The sequence below is a fragment of the Osmerus mordax genome, chromosome 17 (genome assembly GCF_038355195.1).
Source record: "Osmerus mordax isolate fOsmMor3 chromosome 17, fOsmMor3.pri, whole genome shotgun sequence".
In the NCBI taxonomy this organism is placed as follows: domain Eukaryota; kingdom Metazoa; phylum Chordata; class Actinopteri; order Osmeriformes; family Osmeridae; genus Osmerus; species Osmerus mordax.
Genome location: NC_090066.1, coordinates 4,672,914 through 4,694,000, shown reverse-complemented (window position 1 = coordinate 4,694,000; position 21,087 = coordinate 4,672,914). Strand labels below are relative to the sequence as shown.

Here is a 21,087-nt window from a genome sequence, read left to right as displayed (position 1 = left end):
TCTTTTAGGTTGAGACGGTTATTTCTGTGAACTGGACTGAGCGGAACCTCCTCGTTGAAGTCAGTACCCTATCATTCTCCTCTGTTGGACCCTCACTTACACATTTCTATCTAACCCTGTATTTCAGATAAACCTGGTTAGCTCGAAGACGACAATGAGTCCGATCCATCACAATACCACTCTTCCTTAGGAATCCTTCTCTGCCTCAGAGCCACGGAGGAAGACTCTCAACGGACAAAATGGCGGATCTTCCCCAGCGATTAGGAGTGAGAACGTACAGTACAGAACAGGAAAACCTAGACTTGGCACATACCACTGACTGGGACGTCTACCACATCAGACAGTCCTATAATATTGATACGACACTCCCTGGTTAAGGCGACTGGTGAGTTGTATAAAATAGTGCTGCCTTTAGCAGACCGTAAACTATGTTTTCAGGGAGGGGAGATGGGGGCAGTTTCATAGAATACTGAGACTGACAACAATGTGCCATGTAAACGGACTGACCATGAAAATGTTGACAGAATACTTTGGCATCTCAACACTGTTTTGGTGGATTACACTACAACAACAACGTTAGCGGAACATTGTCCTTAGCCTGGGGCTCCAACACAAACTCTCCTCAGACCAACAGGACATCCTTGCAGTCTGAGGGCTGTTTAGGCCTACATGTCACAGATGTCCCCTACATTAATCCTGATCACTACCGTTAGACCAAGAGAAGATCCATAACAACCGACCAACTGAAAATAGCCGCACCATCACTATGGATTTAGTCCTGCTGTTTGCTTTCCATAAAAGATTTGAGGCTTGTTTGTGAAGTCTTGCTCTTTTCTTGCATCACTAAAGCAAATGCGTTCATGTTTTCAAGTGATTCATCTGTGGTGGCACAAACTAGCAGTGTCTTACGGCCAGCCTGTGACAACTGCAACTGAAACCCATTTAAGTACATGTGAAGGAAGAGATCAGGCTGAAAATGACTTTAAACTTAATACGTTTCACTCTCAACTTTGTATTAAAGTGAATCTGTGGCGTGAAAGTGAGAGCGCTTCATCAAGAAAAACAAATCATTTGGACAGTGTTTTAAAAAAAAATCTTTATGAGTTTATGTGTGTGTGCAAAGGCTTGTGATAAGGCTTTGAAGAACACTCTGTACAGCGCCTCATGATATTTTGTCAGTGTGTGTGAGAGTGACAAACACTTGTGTGTGTGTGTGTGTGTTATGCCTGGAAAGAAAAGTACTGTACTGTTGAGGCTTTCACTCTCAGGGGCTCTCATGCACAATAACAAAGTAAAGTCAACTGTGAGGTCTGCACGAGTGTGTGTATGTGTTAATGTGTGTCCTTGTGTGTGTATATATATGACACATGGGCACTTTTTTACATCCTTACAAAAAGAAAAAGCAAACATGACATTTTCAGGCAACAAGACCACATAATAGCAAGTTAACAAACTCTTTTTAAATCTATATGTTTAAATATGAGGGATCCATACAAAACACTTAATAAAATACCCATGTTATCAAATAATTTCACAAGAAATACACTGACGCGCTAGGCAGGATGCACCTTCTGAATTTGGCACTAAACTCCACTGATCTGGTCTTTTTTTCTTTATAAGAAAAAAGAAATCACATTTTGCTGAACAACAAAACACATCTAAATACTGTTTCCCACGATAGAAATAAAATAATAATGACATTGATGCTTCACAAGCTGACATGTTTTATATATATATATATATATATTTATTTATATTTATATATATTTTCAGGAATTTTATATAGCTAATTACCCAACATGAAATTTAGCAAATAGGGACTCCTTAAAAAAAAGAAAACAAGTAACCATAGTAATATGAAAGGCGTTGTCTATTTTTCAAGTAAACTGATTTTTTTAGTCTTCTCTTTAAAAACATGAGACACTTAAGACCGTTAGACTTGTGATGAAACTAAAAACTAAACTAAAGTCACGAGAAGCACCAACGTTAACGCGGGTTACAGGTATTTTAGTATTATTTTTTTCCCCTCTATACATTTAAACAGTAGAAAATATAGGTCATTTCATCATGTGCATTTAAACCACGGATTGTCTATCTGTGAGTCAGTTCAGCAAAAGGTGACAAGTAGGTAGCATTTCTCCCCTCCAAACAGGGTCTTTTTTTGTTGAGTTTTTTGATACCTTAAACTACTCTAGAAAAAAGTGGTTCTATATATAGAATTTAATGAGAAACAGAGCCACTTAAAATGGCCTTATCAAAAAACTTTACACTGCCTGAAAAATGTAAAAACCATTACAGAGCTCTGAGAGAGTCTAATATTGATCAGACAGTTTTTATTCAAAACTGTTTGGAAGTAGTCTATTTTCATGGAAACCGTCATGGTCTGCTCCGGGCCTCATATTGCTAGTGATGCCAGAAGCGAGAGCGCATGCCAATCCCTGTACTGAACTTTCAAGTTTACTTTAAATGAAAGAAGAAACACAAAAGGAAACTCAACGTAATGAAGGAAACAAAACTAAACAATAGAAAATCAAATGGAAATAATTTTGACCACAGGTTTTGTGTATTTTGAAAGAACGTTTAGTTTCTGTCCATAGAAGTTCTCAGTCTTTTTGTGTTGAATGCAGCTATACATTTTCACATTGATTCATCTTCTTCCCCCCCTCCCCTTTCCCTCCCGTCTTTGCCCCCCTTACCTCAACCCTGATGCCCCTTTCCCTGCCCTCCCAAAAAACAGTTCTAAATGAGGTCACATGCAAAACAAATGTCCGAAAGGTCAAGCTAAGTTCAAAGTTCAAAAGGGTCAGTAGGCAGAGACCAGGTTATGATCAGGTGAGCTCAGAAAAGACATCAGAAAACAATGACGGACGATGAGACTTTTTTGTTTGTTTTTGTTTTGACGCCACGGAGACATGCTAGGCAAACGATGAGGCTAACAGGCATGGAGATGGGTTCTAGGGGAAGAAAACAGGGGAGAGGAGAGAGTTACACACAGAGAGCCAGGGCACCACACCGCTACAGCATTTAAATCAGGAGAACAACAAACAACATCAACAATACAACAACAACACCAACGTAAACCACCATAACAGCAACACCACTCACCACATTTCTGGCCATTATTAATTTTTTCTTAAATTTGTTTTTGTTTTGTAGAAAAGAATATATGTTTTGGATTAACATCAACAGCAACAATGCAGACACGCGCTCGCACACACAAACACACACACACACACACTCTCACACACACAGCACCCAAAGTTATATCCATCAGGAAGATGGATGGCCTTTTGGGAGAAACTATTTATAGTTTACTGTACAAACAAACAGAAACATAACGTAACAAAACAGAACGCAAGGAAAGATTTAAGTCCCACTACAGATGGAGAGAGAGAGGGGAGTCACGAAAAAGAGAGAGAGAAGGAACGTCTTACAGGCCGATGTGATGCACAGACAGAGAGTGAGGAGGTGAGGGGCAGAGGCGGAGGGTGGTGTGAACGTGGTTCTGCTATAGGAACATGAACTCTAGAGATCCGAATTCCACAAGACTTCTCAACAAGTTTCTACTCTAATGGAATCTGTACTTTAGGAGTCCAATAACTTAACAATAGGAAATAAATAAAATCCTTTTTTTTTCTGAGGCAGTAAAAATTTTGTATAAAAATAGAACTGCTTTTTTACAAATAAAATTTACAGGCCTGTGGCTTTCTGTACTTTAATTTCTTTTTCTGTCAAGACTCAAGTATTCTCAGTTAACCCCTTGCCCATAAACATATTTTTATAGCCTTCCTCAATTTCAGGATGTTATTTTGTAAATGCTCTACACAATATTCCTTTCAACAAAGACCAATGTGATCTGACCCAGAAAAAAAATTAAGTAATTAAGTAATAGGTTTTTTTTTGTCAGTGTGTGTGAAATAAAAATTTTGTCCACATAAATAAATAAGACATTACTAGAGTGTTTAGTAGGAGCATGTATGCAGGCTGAAGTTGCCGTTGACTACAGGTGAGAGGCCACTAAGTTTTTTAACCCTTTGCTCCCTGGTGTCAGCAGGCATGGAGGGGTAAGAGAAGCAGCGGCAGCCTGTGACCAACACCAGGATGTGAAAGGTCGTGTGCATATCGGAGCCACATTTGAACCCTTACAGACTGCCTCCTCAGGCCTCAGGTTCATAACAAAAAAAAGAGATAGTTTTTTTATTTCCTGTTTTTAAACCACTAAGTTCTCAGTAGTATAAATAATTACGTAGAAAAAATGTAATAGTTCTTTTTACACAATAACAAAAAAAAAGAAAATGAAAAAAAGCTACCCATGATAGCTACTCGTCCATCTTAAAATATTACAAAATAATGGCGGTAATGGAAGCGTTCATGTGAAAAAATATCAAACAAAACCATAAGAGTAATAAATAATACTGCTAATTAAAAGGAAAAAAGCAAAAAGAAAAAAGTATTTTTACAAATAAATAAACAAGAAGAAAGTTTGGATCCCCCTTCAGGTGTTTATGGGTGGTCCCTCCTCTCCCCTTCCCTCCCTCCCTCCCTCCCTCCCTCCCTCCCTCCCTCCCCCTCCCTCCCCCTCCCTAGTCCCGGTGTAGAGGTCGTGGCTGGTCGGTCGGGGGACTTACCCTAGCTGTGCTAACATGGGAGCTGATGGGCCCTATAGTACTAAGATCAGTAGGGTTTGCTGTCGTTCTTGGAGCGCTTCAGCTGCACCTTCAGCCTCTTCATGCCGATCTGGAAGCCGTTCATGGCCTGGATGGCTGCCTGCGCCGACACCGGATTGTCATAGCTGACGAAGCCTGAGGGAGGGATTCACAGAGAGAGAGAGATTTAGACAGAACGAGTAGGAGAGAGAGAGAGAGTACATGTGCATGTGTGTGCCTGTCGCTTAGTTAATCTGTGTCATACATGTTAAGAGTGAGTGTCGATGCTGACGTACCGAAGCACTTGCTCAGGTTTGTCTGTTTGTCAATGAAGACTTTGGCAGAGACCACATTTCCAAAAGGCATGAACATCTGAAGGATGTCCTGGTCCCCAAACTCCTGGGGCAGGTGGTAGATGAACAGGTTGGCTCCCTCAGGACCTAGCATCACACAGGCAGGACATGACAGGGTCAACACACACTCAGACCCAACTACCTGCTCCTCCATCCTCATTTGCTAGATATACAGAAAACGTTTCCATGCCAGTTGATGACTCATGTCCTCCTGCACATGCACTCCTGTCTCACACTGACCGTCTGTATGGATGTCCCTATGTACTGGACAACACTCTATCCACCTCTTTCAACCTCGCATGCCTCATCCCCTCTCCTCCCCCCACCCCCCACCCTTAATCCCTTCACCTCCCCCCACCCCCCACCCTTCATCCCCTCGACTTCCCCCCCCCCCCTCCCCTCCCGCATCCCTCCCCTCCCCTCACCCCCTCCTACCCTGACACTGACCCTCCTTCTGGCTGCCCGCGGCCCCTTGCTGCTGGAGGAGGGACTGGCTGTAGAGGGTGGGCAGGGCTGCGGCGGCGTACTGCTGGATCCCTGAGTAGGCCTGCGTCAGCGCATCCATGGTGCCCGCTGTGCCGTTGGTCAGCCCCGCTCCGCCCAGGCCTCCGTTCAGGGCCGCCATACCTGAGAGCATTTGAGCAACTTTACATAAAACCCAACAATAAAGAAAGAAGAACGCACTTACTCATTAGCTCTCCTGTTTAAGGTTGTGTTTACCACACACACACACACACACACGCACGCACACACACGCACACATACACACACAGACACAAACACAACCATGTACACAAACCTCACACAGACTCAAGGACAGAACTGTACGCAAAGAATACAAGGACAAGGTAAATACAATAATCACCAATGTTACATAACATCATGTCACACGCACGCACGCACACACACGCACACACACACGCACGCACACACATCAAAACAGAAAACATTAAGGTGAATGAGTAGCCTGACCTGACCATGCACACTAAAACAGCACAGCAGAAGTAAGCAGTCAGCCGTCAAAGGATCACTACGACAACGCTCTTCCATGCCCCTCCCCCACGGACACAACACGCAAACACCACGCGCAGAGGCTCTGAGGTGCCGTCAGAGCCTAGCATCCACGCCGCACAGCTGACGAGGGGCTCCAAGAGTTCCAATACTGCCTTTTCCTCCACAGCATCACTCTCTCTGTCTCTCTGTCTCTCTCTATCGCTCTCTATCACCTCCCAGGAACCCAGACAGATCACCACCATTACCAGCTATCAGAGCACTGCTACACTCACACAACATCAGGGCAGAGCCGGGAGAGGGGGGGTATAGAGGAAAGGTCAAACATGGAGAAACACACTGGTTAAAGTGTCCTTCCACTGTAGGGCAGAGGGGCAGTGGGGGTGGGGGGGGGAGAGTGGGGGGGGGTCTAATGAGGGTCGGAGCGACATTGGACACAGCGTCATGGCGTGGGACGGACAAGGAGGGAAATAAATTATCAACAGGCCGCTCTGAAATTATAGGTCACTCATTTATTCAGGAATAATTGCACCGGTGACCTTTGCAATTCAATTAGAGAGCTAGATGTGCTTAAATGAGGAAGGGGGGGGGTCGGGTGGAGGGGGCAGAATGAGACGTGTGGCCTTCCTGTCGCGTGAGAGGGTGTGGGGGGGCCGGTGATTTACGCTGCGGATCAGGCTGGTCTGGACGCTGCTACAGAAAAGGTCAGGAGAGAATAATGTGGAGATCTGGTCTCAGTGAGGCTCTGCTGTCACAACAACACTGATGAAGACCACAGAGCCCCAGATACACACACACACACTACAGTAAAACACAGCGAGACATCACACACACACATCTGCATGCATAACCTGTGACACAACCCGGCAGCAGATGGAGTGGGTGAGGTAGCGGTGGAGGGTGTGGGTGAGGGTGTGGATGGACACTCAGACACAGGGAGATGTCTGACACCAGTGGTCTGTCTCTAGACATGCTGGGTGTGGTCTGTCTCTAGACATGCTGGGTGTGGAGTGTCTCTAGACACGCTGGGTGTGGTCTGTCTCTAGACATGCTGGGTGTGGTCTGGGTCTAGACACGCTGGGTGTGGTCTGTCTCTAGACATGCTGGGTGTGGTCTGTCTCTAGACATGCTGGGTGTGGTCTGTGTCTAGTCATGCTGGGTGTGGTCTGGGTCTAGACACACTGGGTGTGGTCTGTCTCTAGACATGCTGGGTGTGGTCTGTCTCTAGACATGTTGGGTGTGGTCTGTGTCTAGATCATGCTGGGTGAGTTCAAGAAACAAGAACTTTGTGTTCTTGTGCCTTGCTACTTATGTGTGCGTGTCAGCGGGAGGGTTATATCTCAGTGGTAGAGCATCCGTCTGCCGATCAAGATATTGCAGGTTCAAATCTCCCCTGGACAGTATGTCGCCTTGGATTCAATCGTCTACTAAATGAATGCATAACATCCACATAGCATGATGTGTATGATGTATGTCAGTCAAAGTGACATCTCCATTTGTTTGAGCGTGTCTCGGTTAACAGTGTGGCTGGAGGGTGGTGGAGGAGAGGGTGGGATGGGTGGAGCGGCCTGATGGAGGATGAATACTCACTGTTGACGCTACCTGCTAGTGCATTAATGTTGTTGAGCCCCACGGTGGCGCCAGCCAGACCCTGCAGTGTGCCCAGAGAGGTCAGAGAGTTCATGGCGCCCGCGTTGGAGCCAGCTGTGGTGCCCGCTAGTGGGAAGAGGCAGAGGAGGGGGAGGGGAGATGAGAGGGGGAGCAGAGGAAGAGGGAGGATCGTAGAGAGAAGATGGATGAAAGAGGGTGCGGAGAAGGCAAAGGAGAGAGGGGAGGAAACAGATTGACAGATGTGTAAGCGTACACAAGGAGAGAAAGGAAAAAGGAGAAAAGAGGAAATTGAGATGTGGGGAGGGGGGGGGGGGGTAGAGGAGGGAGAGGGCGGGAGAGCGGGAGACAAAAAAAAAACCCAAACACGTTAGTTAGGAGAAGAAAACCCAAGATGGTGACTAGGAGCAACATGAGCTCTCTTCATACAGACACACAGCCTTGCTCTCCCCATAGATCTGGCCTCATTCAGCCGCTGATAAAACTGACAGAAAGTGACGGCGTGATCTTGGTCACACAGACATATACCTATAAGTGGAGCGTGATGAAACACACAGCAGTGAGGACACAGCTATCAAGATTAGGACTTGGATGTCTTTTTTTCAGAAACAGGATCTTGTCAGCGTGGTGCTGGTGATGAAAGTCCAGCACCGGGGCTGTGAGAGACGACCAAAGAGAGACCACCATCCAAAGCACACAGACAGGCAGGCAGCCAAGAGCACAAGCAAGAGGACCACAGTGGAGCACTACATGTTTCCCTGAGTATCTAGTCAAGACTGAACCATCTCAAAAATACACGAACAAACACGACTACACAAACGTACACTTATGACACGCACACAAAAGACATTATACATATACGTCTGCACATACAACAACATGCCAAAGTGCTGCAAAGTGTGTCATGTGCTATGCGGGTGGTTGTGTGTTGCCCTTCACAAAATACTTTGTGTCAGGGGAGTGACCGTTTTGGAACTCCCATCTATCTCTCCCCTCTATAAAACCCAGAGCTAAAACAGCACCAGTAGAGGCTGTATAGGTAAAACGAAGAAGAAGGGAAACAGGATATACATATAAGGACAGATATTAACAGAGGCAATGAGATGGAAAGGTGTAACACTGCACCGTACAGGCAGCCATTCCTAGGAAATTACAATGGCATTTTGCTGTCATTAGAAAATAAAGCGATTGTCACAGCATTCCTTCACACTGAGCATGACTTGAACACGCACTATTCACGGAGCGAATGAGTGACAAAGAGATGGAGGGAGAGAGAGAGATGGTAAAACAGCCTGCCGACAGCAGAGACAAACAGCGTTGAGAAGCATTGTGGGTTTACAAGAGGAGAACACCAGAATGCTTTTATTTGTGCTGTGTTAGGAGACTGCTCCTAAACAGACAGCAGCACTGTCTAAACAGGGCTGCAGGAACTGGGCTGTGAGGAACAGTGGAGACTGAAAGATAGGGCAGGGAAGTAAGAAGAGAAGAAAAGAATGGAGGGGGGGAGGTAAGAAATAGACGTGTCAGGCTGAAGGAGAGATGAAAAAGAAAGTCTCTGTGTGACCTGGTTTTACTGACCTCCGTTACAAAAGCACAGAGGCACCCCCCCCCCCCGCACAACACAGCAGATCACACACAGCCCCCAACACAACACCACCCTCCTTTACTTCCTGTTTCTCTCTGGGCTGGTGAAGTGAGGCGAACACACACACACAAGTCAGGTTACAACACAGCAACACACGCACGCACACAAACAACACAGATGGGATCTCCACGGAGATGAACGACGGGAGCAAAAAAAAAAAAAAAACACGGCGCCACGAGAGCAAAAGATGGCGGACGAACACACACCACGGAGCGGCCGCGGTGGGACCGTCGGCCGCGACGCGACGAAAATGACGACGAGGACCATGGAGATAGGAATGGCGGTATCTGGGATGATGGCGGTGGCGGTGATGATGAAGGGGGTGGTGGCGGCGGTGGTGGTGGTAGGACAGGAGGCAGGCGTCCCCGCGTTTGACCCCCCTCTGTAGCGTCGTTACCTGGGCTGGCCAGCGCTCCGAGGGAGACAGCGCTGGAGGACAGGGGGTTTGCGTTGGAGGGGCTGGCTGAGCTTTGGGCTGCCGCCGCCGCAGCTGCTAAAGTGGCCAGGTTCTGCAACTGCAGAGCACTCATACCTGGAGAGAGGAGCCAGAGAGGGTGTGTCAAACCTGGGGAGCGGAGGCTGGACCGCACCCTGATCGCGACACGACCCGCGAGATGACCGTGAGCTAACCGTGTGTCGAGCCTTCCTGAAGAGGGAGGCTTCAGATCCTCATTGGTTGGATCGCTGAGGGGAAGTTCCTGTGTGTGTGTGTGTGTGTGTGTTTACGGTGAGCGACTGTCAGAGCTAGACCACAGCTCATCCTGATAATAGCATCCATGAACACTCAACCATCAGACATGCTGGATAATGCTTTAGCGAGCAACTACCGCCTGCACAAGCATGTGCCATTATGATTCATCAGGAATTAGCTCTGTGGTATTAGCATATGGGGTCATCCTTAAGGATAATTAATGACAACATGCCAGCCTATGAGCGGTGGTGAAACTACAGCTATCAAACACCTTCTGTGTAAACCTTTCACCCAGGTATTGTGTGTGTGAATGTGTGTGTGTTTCGAGAGTGACAAAGACAAGAGGAACTGTGTGGCTCCTTAAGTGGCTCTCAGCCACTAACTACTATCAGCTTGTCCATAGCTTGAATTGGATAACAGCCCAGTAAAAGAGAGGTGCAAGGCCACTTGGTCAATGCGAGGTATGTGTCGTATATACAATCTGAATGTATATACAGTACCATGAACATAACACACAAACATACTGTACGTATACACACACAGCACATATATGAGACACCAGGCAGAAGAATCAGGATCATGTCTTGCTTGATACTTTGGAGAGTCGCTTCACAATTCTGGGCGGAGCCCAATAAGAGCAGCATCGTTCGACTAAATATCGCAAGAGCCTATCAGGGCATAGGTTTTGGAGCAACTGGGAGGTAGCTCTGAGTTCTGATTGGTTAGTTTTAAAGTGCAGGGAAATCTTCTTCTTCTTCTTCGTAATACCAGAGCAACCAGGCCAGAATGTTCCGTTCCGGGGTTGCCGTGACGACCTGCTTTGACAGGAGGTGTGTGTGTGTGTGTGAATCACAGAGATAGTGCTGAGGACAGCGTCTGTGCGGAGAGAACAACAAGTCTGCTTCCACCAGCTGTCTCTGGTTGTCTGCTCACAGCATGTGTGTTGCAGAGAACAGGAGGACAAGGGAGAGGCTGGGAAGGCTGGAGACCAGGAGTTGGGGGGCAGGAGAGGAGGGGGAGAAAAGAAGGCTGGGCAGGAGAGGGAGTCAGGGGAGGAGAGGGAGTCAGGGGAAGAGAGGGAGGCAGGGGAGGAGAGGGAGGCAGGGGATGAGAGGGAGGCAGGGGAGGAGAGGGAGTCTGGGGAGATGACCTCTTATCTGCATGAGAAACCAGCCTCCACAAATCATTGAGAACTCTAGGTGTTGATCAAGATATTGAGAAAAACACACAAAGGCTACCTTGCTTGTATGAACCATAGTGTAACGACACTTAATCTTCCCTTGACAACAGCACTACATACACTTGCATTAAACTGGAATGTTTGACTCAATCAGCATATCCTTAGTGGTTAGCTTAGCCTTAGACCCTGACACAAACACACACACACACACAGTTTAACAAAGACAAAACCACACTGAGATATAAGGGGGGGCTTTAAGGTTGTGTGTATTGTAGCCCTTTGGTTGTGTATTTACAGGGCTGCATGGCGTAGATCTATGGGTTTGTATTTACAGGGCTTTATAGTGTAGCCCTATGGTTGAGCTGCCCAGCCTTGGCTGCCTCTAATTGATGCTCATTGGGGTAATTGAGCCTCTCACAGCTCTGTGACTTCTCATGCTGAAGACTGGGACCAGATGTCACTCAGCTGCCTCACATCTCCTGCCAATCACCAACGCTCCCTCTCCCCCGCTCTCCCCCGCTCTCTCTTTTGCTTCCTGGCTCTCTCGCTCCCTGGCTCGCCCAGCCACAGATGGAAGGCCAACAGGATCCGGGAATGCACTCGCCATTCCTCGTTGGGTTCCAAGTCCCTAAACGCCTATCTGTGTATGTGTGTGTGTGAGAGAGAGAGAAAATGTTCAAACGGCCCTTTGCTGAGGTAAGAGAACCGTCAGAGGCCCACACTGAGCCAGAGATAGCACGCCTGGACAAAATGACACTCACTGTTCTGGAGAAGCCCACGCTCCACCACTCTGGAAAGGAGAATCCAGCACCATCCACCCAGGGCTCGCTGCTTTTAAGTATATCATTTTCCTCACCGCAACACAAGTCTTCTACTTGAAATCCGTTGAGTTTTGCACTTATTATTATAATACATTTCTTTCCTTCAGCAGCGGCAATTACTCCTGCGCTACTGTGGCTATAAATATTCCCCTCTGCTTCTCCCTGTCAGCCAGCTAAACAGCCCACAATTAAGAGCTGACAGCTTACTGAGCACCCACAGAGAGAGAGAGAGGGAGAGAGAGAGAGAGGGAGAGGGAGAGAGGGAAAGAGGGAGAGAGAGAGAGGGAGAGGGAGAAGGAGAGGGAGTAGGGGTAGGATGCAAGGAAAAGGGGGAGGACGGGCGGTATAAGGGGCCGATTTGGAGAGACGAGGAGAGAAAGGGATGTGTGGGAGAAAGGGAGGAGGAGAGGAGAAAGGGATGTGTTGGAGAAAGGGAGGAGGAGAGGAGAAAGGGATGTGTGGGAGAAAGGGAGGAGGAGAGGAGAAAGGAAAGACATGTACAGAAACAAAGGGATGGAGGGGAGGGGGGTGGAGATCTATTGAGTGCAGAATGAGAAGGACCAAACGAAACTCGTCTGTAGGTGGCGCCAGTGAGCAGCGTAGGCTTATCGGAGTCCAGATTCCATCGGTTCTCGATTTCATCTCTCCTTTCTACCTCTGTTCCCTCAACCTCCCTCCTGCTTCTGTCCAAAGATCAACCGTATCTCCTGCCGCACGGATCCAATCTGACCAAGACATCTCCCGCCATCCAGCGGATGATCTCCTGAGGTCACAAGAAGCACTAGAACGACTGCGTTTCTCCAACCCCCTGCTTCCCTTTCAGAGCTGTGAGCACACCACCAGGGACAGGTCGAGGCCGGGCCCCCTGGGCCGGGCCCCCTGGGCTGGCTGTCGGGGAGGGGGCTTGTGAGGAGGACGGAGGTCTACTGCTGCGAGAGGGATGCTGTCACTCACCTGCCATCTGCTGAATCCCACTGAAGGCTCCCAGATTACTGGAGGAGGTCGCCTGCTGCAGCAACTGATGGAGAGAGAGAGAGAGAGAGATAGAGAGTGAGTGAGAGAGATGAAGATGGAGAGGGAGAGAGGAGAGGGAGAGACTCAGTGAATTAACTCAAAGACTCAAAATGCATTCTGCGTGTCTTAAACACAATGTTATCTAGGTCTCAGTGTTAGCTATTATAAAGAGCTTGAGAATGTAACAACATGGGAACTAGATGTCCACAACCACAGTTTTATCTCTCCATGTAAGCAAATATGTGACCAACTAATTGTCTCTGGGAGAAGCTAGGCATGGTTTCTTTAATCTGCTAATTAAAATTCCTGGACAAAAATAGAACACTGTGAGCATTCCTCAAAAAACTAATTTCTCAAAGGATTAAATCAACAGAAAATGTACATGTTTTAAAGTCTAAAATAAAAAGTCTTGGTATTGTTGAGAGGGGCTTAGAGAGAGTAGTTATTATAGATTGTGTTCTTAAAGGTTTACTAAGAGCAGGGGATAGAAGTGGAGAGGTTTAAGAGTGAGCAGAGAGCAGGGGATCAGGTCTTGTGGACTAGCAGAATGTTCCAAGAATGAGGTGAAAAGGGGAGGTTCAGAAATATTCTAGTATTGATGAGAGGTGGGGAATGAGGCCTCTGAACCCTTACAGGACACACCCAAACATCAATCATTGATCTGACCCAATAGAGATCCTCCAACCCACGGGAGTTTCGATTGGATCAGATGACTGGCCCCGCCCATAGAACCCAGATCCCTGTCTGAGTCAAAGGCCTCATTATCCTGGTACGGCTACGCCCCCTGGGGAGGAGGAGGAGAACAGGGGAGGGACGGGGGCGAGCGAAGAAAAGATAAAACCATGACATTCTAAAAAAGGAGGGAAGGGAGGAGAGAATAAGAACGAAAGAGGGGAAATGGGGGGGGTGGGTGTCTCCGGAGGAGTACAAGGGCGGTAAGGGCGATCGTGGTGGTGAAAGTGGGGGGTGGGGGGGGGGGGAGGGGGGTGGGGGCGGTGGGGGGCAACTGACTGCTGCGGCGGCGGCTGCGTTGGCTGCGGGGCTGCAGTAAGGGGTGGGCGACGCGGAGGGTCCTCTTACAGCCAGATACTGTGGGGTCAGGCCCCCCAGGCCCGTCAGGCTCCCCCAGGTGGTGGCGCTGTTGAGCTGCTGCATCTGCTGGGCCAGCTGCTGCTGCAGACGCCTCTGCTCCTTGTCCTTCTGCGTGTCGGCGAACTTCACCACGATGGGGGACGAGCAGCCCTGCGAGGGGGGGGAGGGGGGGGGTGGGGGGGAGGGGGGGGGTGGGGGGGAGGGGGGGAGGAGGGAAGGGGTAGAGGGGGGAGGAGGGAGAGAGAGACCAGGTTTAACATCCTGAATGAGAGGGTCTTATCCTATGGGCTAGTCTCAGGCATTCACAGAACAACTATTGTACGTTACTACAGTGTGCCTTCGGAGATGCATGCACAATGCGCCAGACACCAGAACATGAGAATACACCAGACCCGTGGGCCTGCATTCACCTCCGGGCTCAGCTATCTGACTGTCCACAAGGCTCTTTTTTCCCCCAGAAAGAGATTTCCTGAGTTCTAGAACTATTTCATCACCTCTTGGATATGGGGTGGGAGAGAGGGAGCAGGAGTGGGAGGAGGAGACTGGGGGAGAGAGAGAACAGAGCGATGGTCATAGAGAAGGGGAGATGAGACCAAGAGGAGGATGAGAGAGAGATTCTGAGAGATTTGAAGGAATAAAAAGATCCGATCGAATTGTCACAAACTCTGTAGAAGTTGATGAGATAAATGTGTCCTATGTGTGTGTGTATGTGTGAATGCTTTTGTACAGGAATAATATTCTGATGACAGGGCTGGCATATTAATCACAAACGTGAAGACACGCACACATCCGTGCATACAAGTACACACTCCTACACGCCCACACACACACAAACACGGACACATGCAGAGCCATAACATGAAAGACAAAGCAGCACTGATTAACCACAGAGAAGGGCAACAGACAGTGAAGCTTAAACAGACATATTCTATCATATCAAATCATTCCACTCAGTGCAATCAAAGCTTAACTAGGGGCTAAACCTTCAGAAACAAAGGCAATGTGCCACGGGAGAATAAAAAACGTTTGATTGCTACATTTAGTTGGAGGCGAGTTTCAGAGTCAGTTAACTGGGGAGGGGATTTGGTTTGCTATCTGCCATCACTAGTCCTCAACACATCGCTATTCTAAATGGCGAGTGTGTGTGTGTGTGTGTATGACGAGCCCCGACCGGCCTCTGTGGACTCGACTTCATCTGGTGGATGAGCATGTCTTTGGGCTGACAGCAGCTCAGGCATATTTACTCGATCTCCAGCATTCATCCTCTCTCTTTACTCTGACGAGACCCAGATAAAAAAGGAGAGAATTGCATTCGGAGGAAAGTGTCAGTCTGGGGCCCTGGCATTGGAGCCGATTCCCCTGGAGACGGACTCTCTCTCTCTCCGCTAAATATCTCATTACTCCAGCTGACACCCAGCAGGCCGGGGAAACGCAGCCCAGAATGAGAGCTCTGCCCTGGGAGAGGGGCGGAGGGGCAGGGGCCTTTCACTCCAGAGATGCTGGTGGTGGGTTTCCCTGCATACGCGCTTCTCCTTTTCTCTGAGAGGGGAAGCAATCTCCGCTGCATGAAACTCAGCGTGGAAGACGTGCCCTCCAGAAGGCCTGCGCGCCTCTTCGCTCCCTCTGAACACAGATAAACGAAGAGCCAGACCAACTCCCCTAGACAACCGTGGAAAGCAAATATACTCCACATCTCTCTAATTTAACTGGCACTGAGACCTCCTCTCTCACACATAAATACGGAGGAAGAAAGACCCACACACCTGAAAATTGATCTGTCATACGCCAGTGTCGAGCATTTCATAGATACGTTTAACCACTGACATAAACACACAGCCTCTCTCTCACCATGGAGACCATATGACATGGTTCCTGTGTGTCCGAACCACCTCCAGTATAATGCTCCATATACTTAACGGAGGAGTAGACCTCAGTATGGTGATTATTATCAGTACTGACAGACGGTGACAGCTCTGTCTGTAGTCAGAGGTACATGAGGATCCTACAGCCTTATATGGGCCTGCAAACAACAACACACTCTGATTGATCCAACAAGCTTAATGTGAATACTTATTTCCCTCAGTCTATCTGTCCACCCATCTACTCCCTTCATATAACATGCATTTGGTCAAGCACTGGAAGCACTTCAACTCATATTGTGTTTGTACTGATTTGTGCGTGAACCATCAGTCTGTCCATCCGGAAGAAGAAGGATTGGTGAGACACAGCAGACAGGGACATGCGGTAAAGGGAGCTGCAAATGAGCCTTTATAGAGAGAATGAATAATATGAACACAGGTTCTCATCAGCTGGTGTACAGCACAGGAACAACACCATGTAACATAATGAGTCTGCCCTATTTCTCTACACTCTGACAACAGTGTGTGTGTGTGTGTGTACACTTTCAAGTGAATTACCTGTCTAGGTCATATCCACTTTCATTATGCCCTGACATTCACAACAAGGGTGTGCGTGTGTCTGTGTGGAAGTGTCTGGGCGTGTGGGTGTTTGTGTGTGTGTGTGTGTTTGTGTGTGTGTGTTTGTGTGTGTGTGTGCACCTGAGTCCTGAATGTCAGAACATAATGAGAATGGATTTGACAGTGACAAGGCCATCAGTGAATAGGTCTCTCTCCTTGCCTCTCAAAAAACACCCACACACACACACACACACACACACACACACACACACACACACACACACACACACACACACACACACACACACACACACACACACACACACACACACACACAAACAAACACAATCCCCCCCTATCCAAGACATTGGGGCCAATAGAGACGAGACAATAACCAAACTCTATTTACCAACCTCTCTTTTGGACCCAAAGTAATTATTTTTAAATTGCAAACTGGGGAACATAAAAAACCTCCGGATGTGGCAATTTATGTGCCCAGAGTCAGACAGCATGTTTTTCAGATGGAAATGAAGCACTTCCACCATTGTCCGCAGTCATATTCTCTGCGTCCTGTTTGGGTCTTTATGTGTGTGTGATAAAAGCTGGGGATAGCAGACAGATCTGCTCTGGTCCTTGTGCTGAATGACTGCTTAGAGTGAGGATAACTCAAATAAACAGGAATTAAACACCCGTATTGCTGAAGGTGTACAGGATAATATGTGTGTCATAAACACACACACAGACAAATGCACACATTGCATGCACATAAACACGCACACACGCGCACACACACACACATTGAAGTCACAAACTACAGACAGTACTCTTCCTGTCAGGGTCAAAGCCCATCAATAAGGGATGATTATAATGATCATCTATAATGGGAGGGTCACTGGGGTGAGTGTCAATGGTCCTCTGCCTTTGATACAGTATGTAATTATCACACACACACACACACGCAGGGCTTGTCATTTTCTCCCAATCCCAGTCCTGTCATCTCCAGCTCCATGTTGACAAGGGTATCAAAATGTTGGAAACATGACAATATGGAGGTCATAGGGTCACAGGGTGACTGATGGGGGTCCTGTCTAAATGTTGTAAAGCTGCCTGTCATATCTAACGGAGACAGACTACTCATTGGGATCTGGGGTCGTTGCTGATGTTGTCTGTGGCGGCCAGGGGTACCGGCCTGATAGACAGGGGCTTTAGTGATTCAGACAGGACTGGACTGGGAGGGAACTCTAGTTACGTTTGTGTCCTTTTCAGTGTGTAAAAGTTGGGGGGTGATTTTTTTCCTTTCTGTCCTACTTTGAGATTTTGGATGAGGATGTTACAGCACTGATAATAGAGAGAGAGAGAGAGAGAGAGAGAGAGAGAGAGAGAGAGAGAGAGAGAGAGAGAGAGAGAGAGAGAGAGAAAGATAACAATGGAGAGAGATAGATGGAGAGAGACTGAGTTAGATGGAGAGAGAGATAGAGAGAATGGATAAAGAGATAGAGGGGGTATAGAGCAGAGGAAGGGCGAGGGTACAGTACCTCCATAGTCTGAGACTGGTGCATGGCTTTGATTGCATTCTGTGCCATAGCCCTGGTAGAAAACGTGACAAACGCACATCCTGTAGGGAGGGGAGGGGAGGGATGGAGGGATGGCGGGAGGGAGGGAACAGGAAGGGAGGGGACATTGGGGATAAGGAAAGGTGGAGGAGGAGAGGGAGGAGGAAGAGGAGGAAGAGACAAGAAAAAACAAAACAAGACAAAAGGGTTGGACAAGTCGTTGTTATAAACCCAAAACAGAGATTTTACAGAGAACGTCTAAACAGGCAAGACAACATTGTTCTCAGTCGCTAAGGAACAACAGCCCACAGCTAACAGGCATAGTGTCATGACGACCACGCCCAGCCCCAACCACAGTCATGACATGCTGTCCAATCAGCAGCACATCTTTTGATTGGTTAATTTAGATTTTTTCTTGGGGGTGAACCAATGGGGATGGCTGTTTATGACTTTAATATGGAAATAAGGTGGATGAAGCGCTTTTCTCTCAATCTCTCTATCTCTTCATTGTATGGCTGTCTTGCTCTTATGCAAAGATAGAATTAGTTACACCTGAGTAAGATCCTCTTTTATCTGTCTGTCTTTTTCCTTCCCTCTTTTTCCATCTTTCTTTCTCTCTGTTTTCTTCTCTTTTTGTTTTCTCTCTCTTTCCCGCTCTCTTTCTCCCCCCCCCCTTCTCTCTCTCTCTCCACAATGTAAATCACCCCAATTTGCATGAAAGCGATTTGAATTCGTTTGGGCTTGTTTTTGCGTATCTGATTAGGTGCCCCTGAGCTCTCGTTCCTCTCTCATCCTTCTCTCCTGTTCTGGGAGGGGGAGGGGGATTAGAGAGAAGAGGGGGGCACTGACAGTCCCTGGGGCCTGATGGAGAATGCAGCTCCATAGAAATCACATCAAAATCAGCTCAAATGAAGTAATTCCAGAGGGAGGGGCGTGTGGGGGTGTAGGTTTTCTCCCTAAGGATCTCTTTCCCCTTCCACACTCTAATTGACAATATTTTTCATCCAATCAATGGTGAACGAATGTCATGAACGTTGTCAGGTTTTTGTTGATACTGAGAGGTGTTGGCTTGTTTTGGTTTTCTCGAGAGGTTATTCTAGGTTGAAGGTTTCTGACTAGGGGAGGTGAGAGAGATGATGAGAAGTGCTTCAACAATTCTCTTTATCGTAGCCTAGCACACACAGCCATCCCCAGGTCGACGTCTCACACACACACAGACACATTTGCTCATACGCACGTACGCGCACACACACACACTCACATACTGTATGCATGTGCATATACGCAGCTGGCACAGAAAGTCAGAAATCAACTTGTCATGACTGTGTTGGGGGCACAAAAATTGAGACAGAGAGAGAGAGAAAGAGAGAGAGAGAGGAAGAAAGAGAGTAGAGAGAGAGAGAGAGAGAGAGAGTAGACAAGTGTGAGAGAAAGGGTGCGGTGAAAAGCGATGTTTAAGCAAGGAAGGGAGGGAGGGAGGGAGGGAGGGAGGGAGGGAGGGAGGGAGGGAGGGAAGGAAGGAAGGAAGGAAGGAAGGAAGGAAGGAAGGAAGGAAGGAAGGAAGGAAGGAAGGAGGGAGGGAGGGAGGCAGGGAGGCAGGGAGGCAGGGAGGCAGGGAGGGAGGGAGGGACGGACGAGGAGGATGTGAAGGTCAGATGCATTAAAGAGACAGGTTTATGAATTGACGTCCTGTCACCCTGCTGATAGAACTGGGTGGAGGGTAAAGGATGCTAGTAGCCCTACGTGATCTGCACTATACCGAGTACCCAGAACATGGAATGCTAGTGTGTGGGTTAGGGTTGGAGACCTCAATGAAGATTTGCTCTGTTCTCTAGGGTAAACCTGAAAGGAATGGGGATGACCCTTTCATTAAAACCCAGACACGGACTTGACGACATCCGTTCATTCAGGTCATAGGATCTCCACTTTGGGCTGGAAGTTCTAAACTTACATCCGTCTACAGTAACTTGGGCTCCTCTCAGATGGGTTTGATCGCCTGGTGTGTCCTCTGTCTATACTGTCCGACCCAGTTCTGCTCAGTACCAGGGAGGCAGCCCGTTTGGGCTGACCTGCCAGACTGGTCCTGACTGGATCCTGACTTCCACGTCACCACTGGTGACGTGGAAGTCAGGGTGGACTGCCATACAGTCCACCCAGCCTTCTGCCCTCAAAACATGGCTCACCCTTCTCTACATCCGAAACAGCTCCAAAGAACCTTCCTCGACGTCTACTTCTACAACTCTTTCCCCTCTGCGCCTCCTCTTCACTTGACTCTTCCTCCTAATCCTCTTTGTCCTCCTTTCACTTCTCCTTCTACTATTCCTGCTGCTCTTCCTTAAACTCCTTATTCTCCTCCTCTTATTTACTCTTCCTCCTCCTCTTCCTCCTCCTCTTCCTCCTCTTCTTTACTCTTCCTCCTCCTCCTCCCCGTGTCTACCTTCTCCGACTTCGCCTTCTGCTCTTCCGTCTCCTCCTCCTAAACCTCCTTCTTCTTCTCCTGCTAGTCTTTCTCCTCCTCTCCATCGCACTCCTAATCCTCCTCCTCCTCCTCCTCCATGCCAAATCAATTAACACGAAAGCCTGATAAAAAGCTGATAAAAAAGTCGTTTGCGTCGCATCGCAAGTCTTGTTTCCTACTCTCCTGGGGGAGACGGGACGGGGTTGCACCTATAAATACCTCACGGGCCGCATTCTGTCTGTGACGACAAGGAGAACAGTCCTTTAATGAAAGTAGGGTAGATCCCCAGGCCCCTGCCATCCACCAGTGGTCTGATCCATATGTTATTAATAGCTGGGCTGGTGATGCGAGTTCTGGAGCGCTAGCTGGGCTCTGATTGATATGGAGCTTTATTAGTGTGCACCGTGCTGCGCTAGCTTGGAACCCTGGGCCTCCGGGACGTCAGACAGACCCACTTGAAGGCCTAAATATCTGCAACCTGGCACTCTTGTTTACTGGCTGGACCGCACCACGGACCAGACTGGGCTGGACGTGTTGCTAAGCGGCTGTTGTTGGTTTGTGTTTGAAGCGAAGGAGGGATAGCCCCGTGAGATTGTGT

General features: G+C 48.0%; 1 protein-coding gene across 9 annotated transcripts in view; it reads right to left on the bottom strand.

The window, feature by feature from the left end:
* Positions 1-2,714: 2,714 nt before the first annotated feature.
* Positions 2,715-21,087, bottom strand: part of celf2 (cugbp, Elav-like family member 2) — a 61,381-nt gene continuing 43,008 nt past the window's right edge. The window contains exons 6-13 of one of the 9 annotated variants that reach the window (XM_067254816.1): positions 18,014-18,093; positions 13,981-14,211; positions 12,910-12,973; positions 7,601-7,726; positions 5,435-5,644; positions 4,943-5,086; positions 4,629-4,802; positions 2,715-2,954 (exon numbers count right to left, since the gene is read on the bottom strand). In XM_067254816.1, the coding sequence (XP_067110917.1) occupies positions 4,675-4,802; positions 4,943-5,086; positions 5,435-5,644; positions 7,601-7,726; positions 12,910-12,973; positions 13,981-14,211; positions 18,014-18,093 (983 nt within the window). In that variant the 3' untranslated portion in view covers positions 2,715-2,954; positions 4,629-4,674. The remainder of the gene's footprint in view (positions 2,955-4,628; positions 4,803-4,942; positions 5,087-5,434; positions 5,645-7,600; positions 7,727-12,909; positions 12,974-13,980; positions 14,212-18,013; positions 18,094-21,087) is intronic. The other 8 variants (XM_067254817.1, XM_067254809.1, XM_067254810.1 and 5 more) reach the window with 8 other exon arrangements.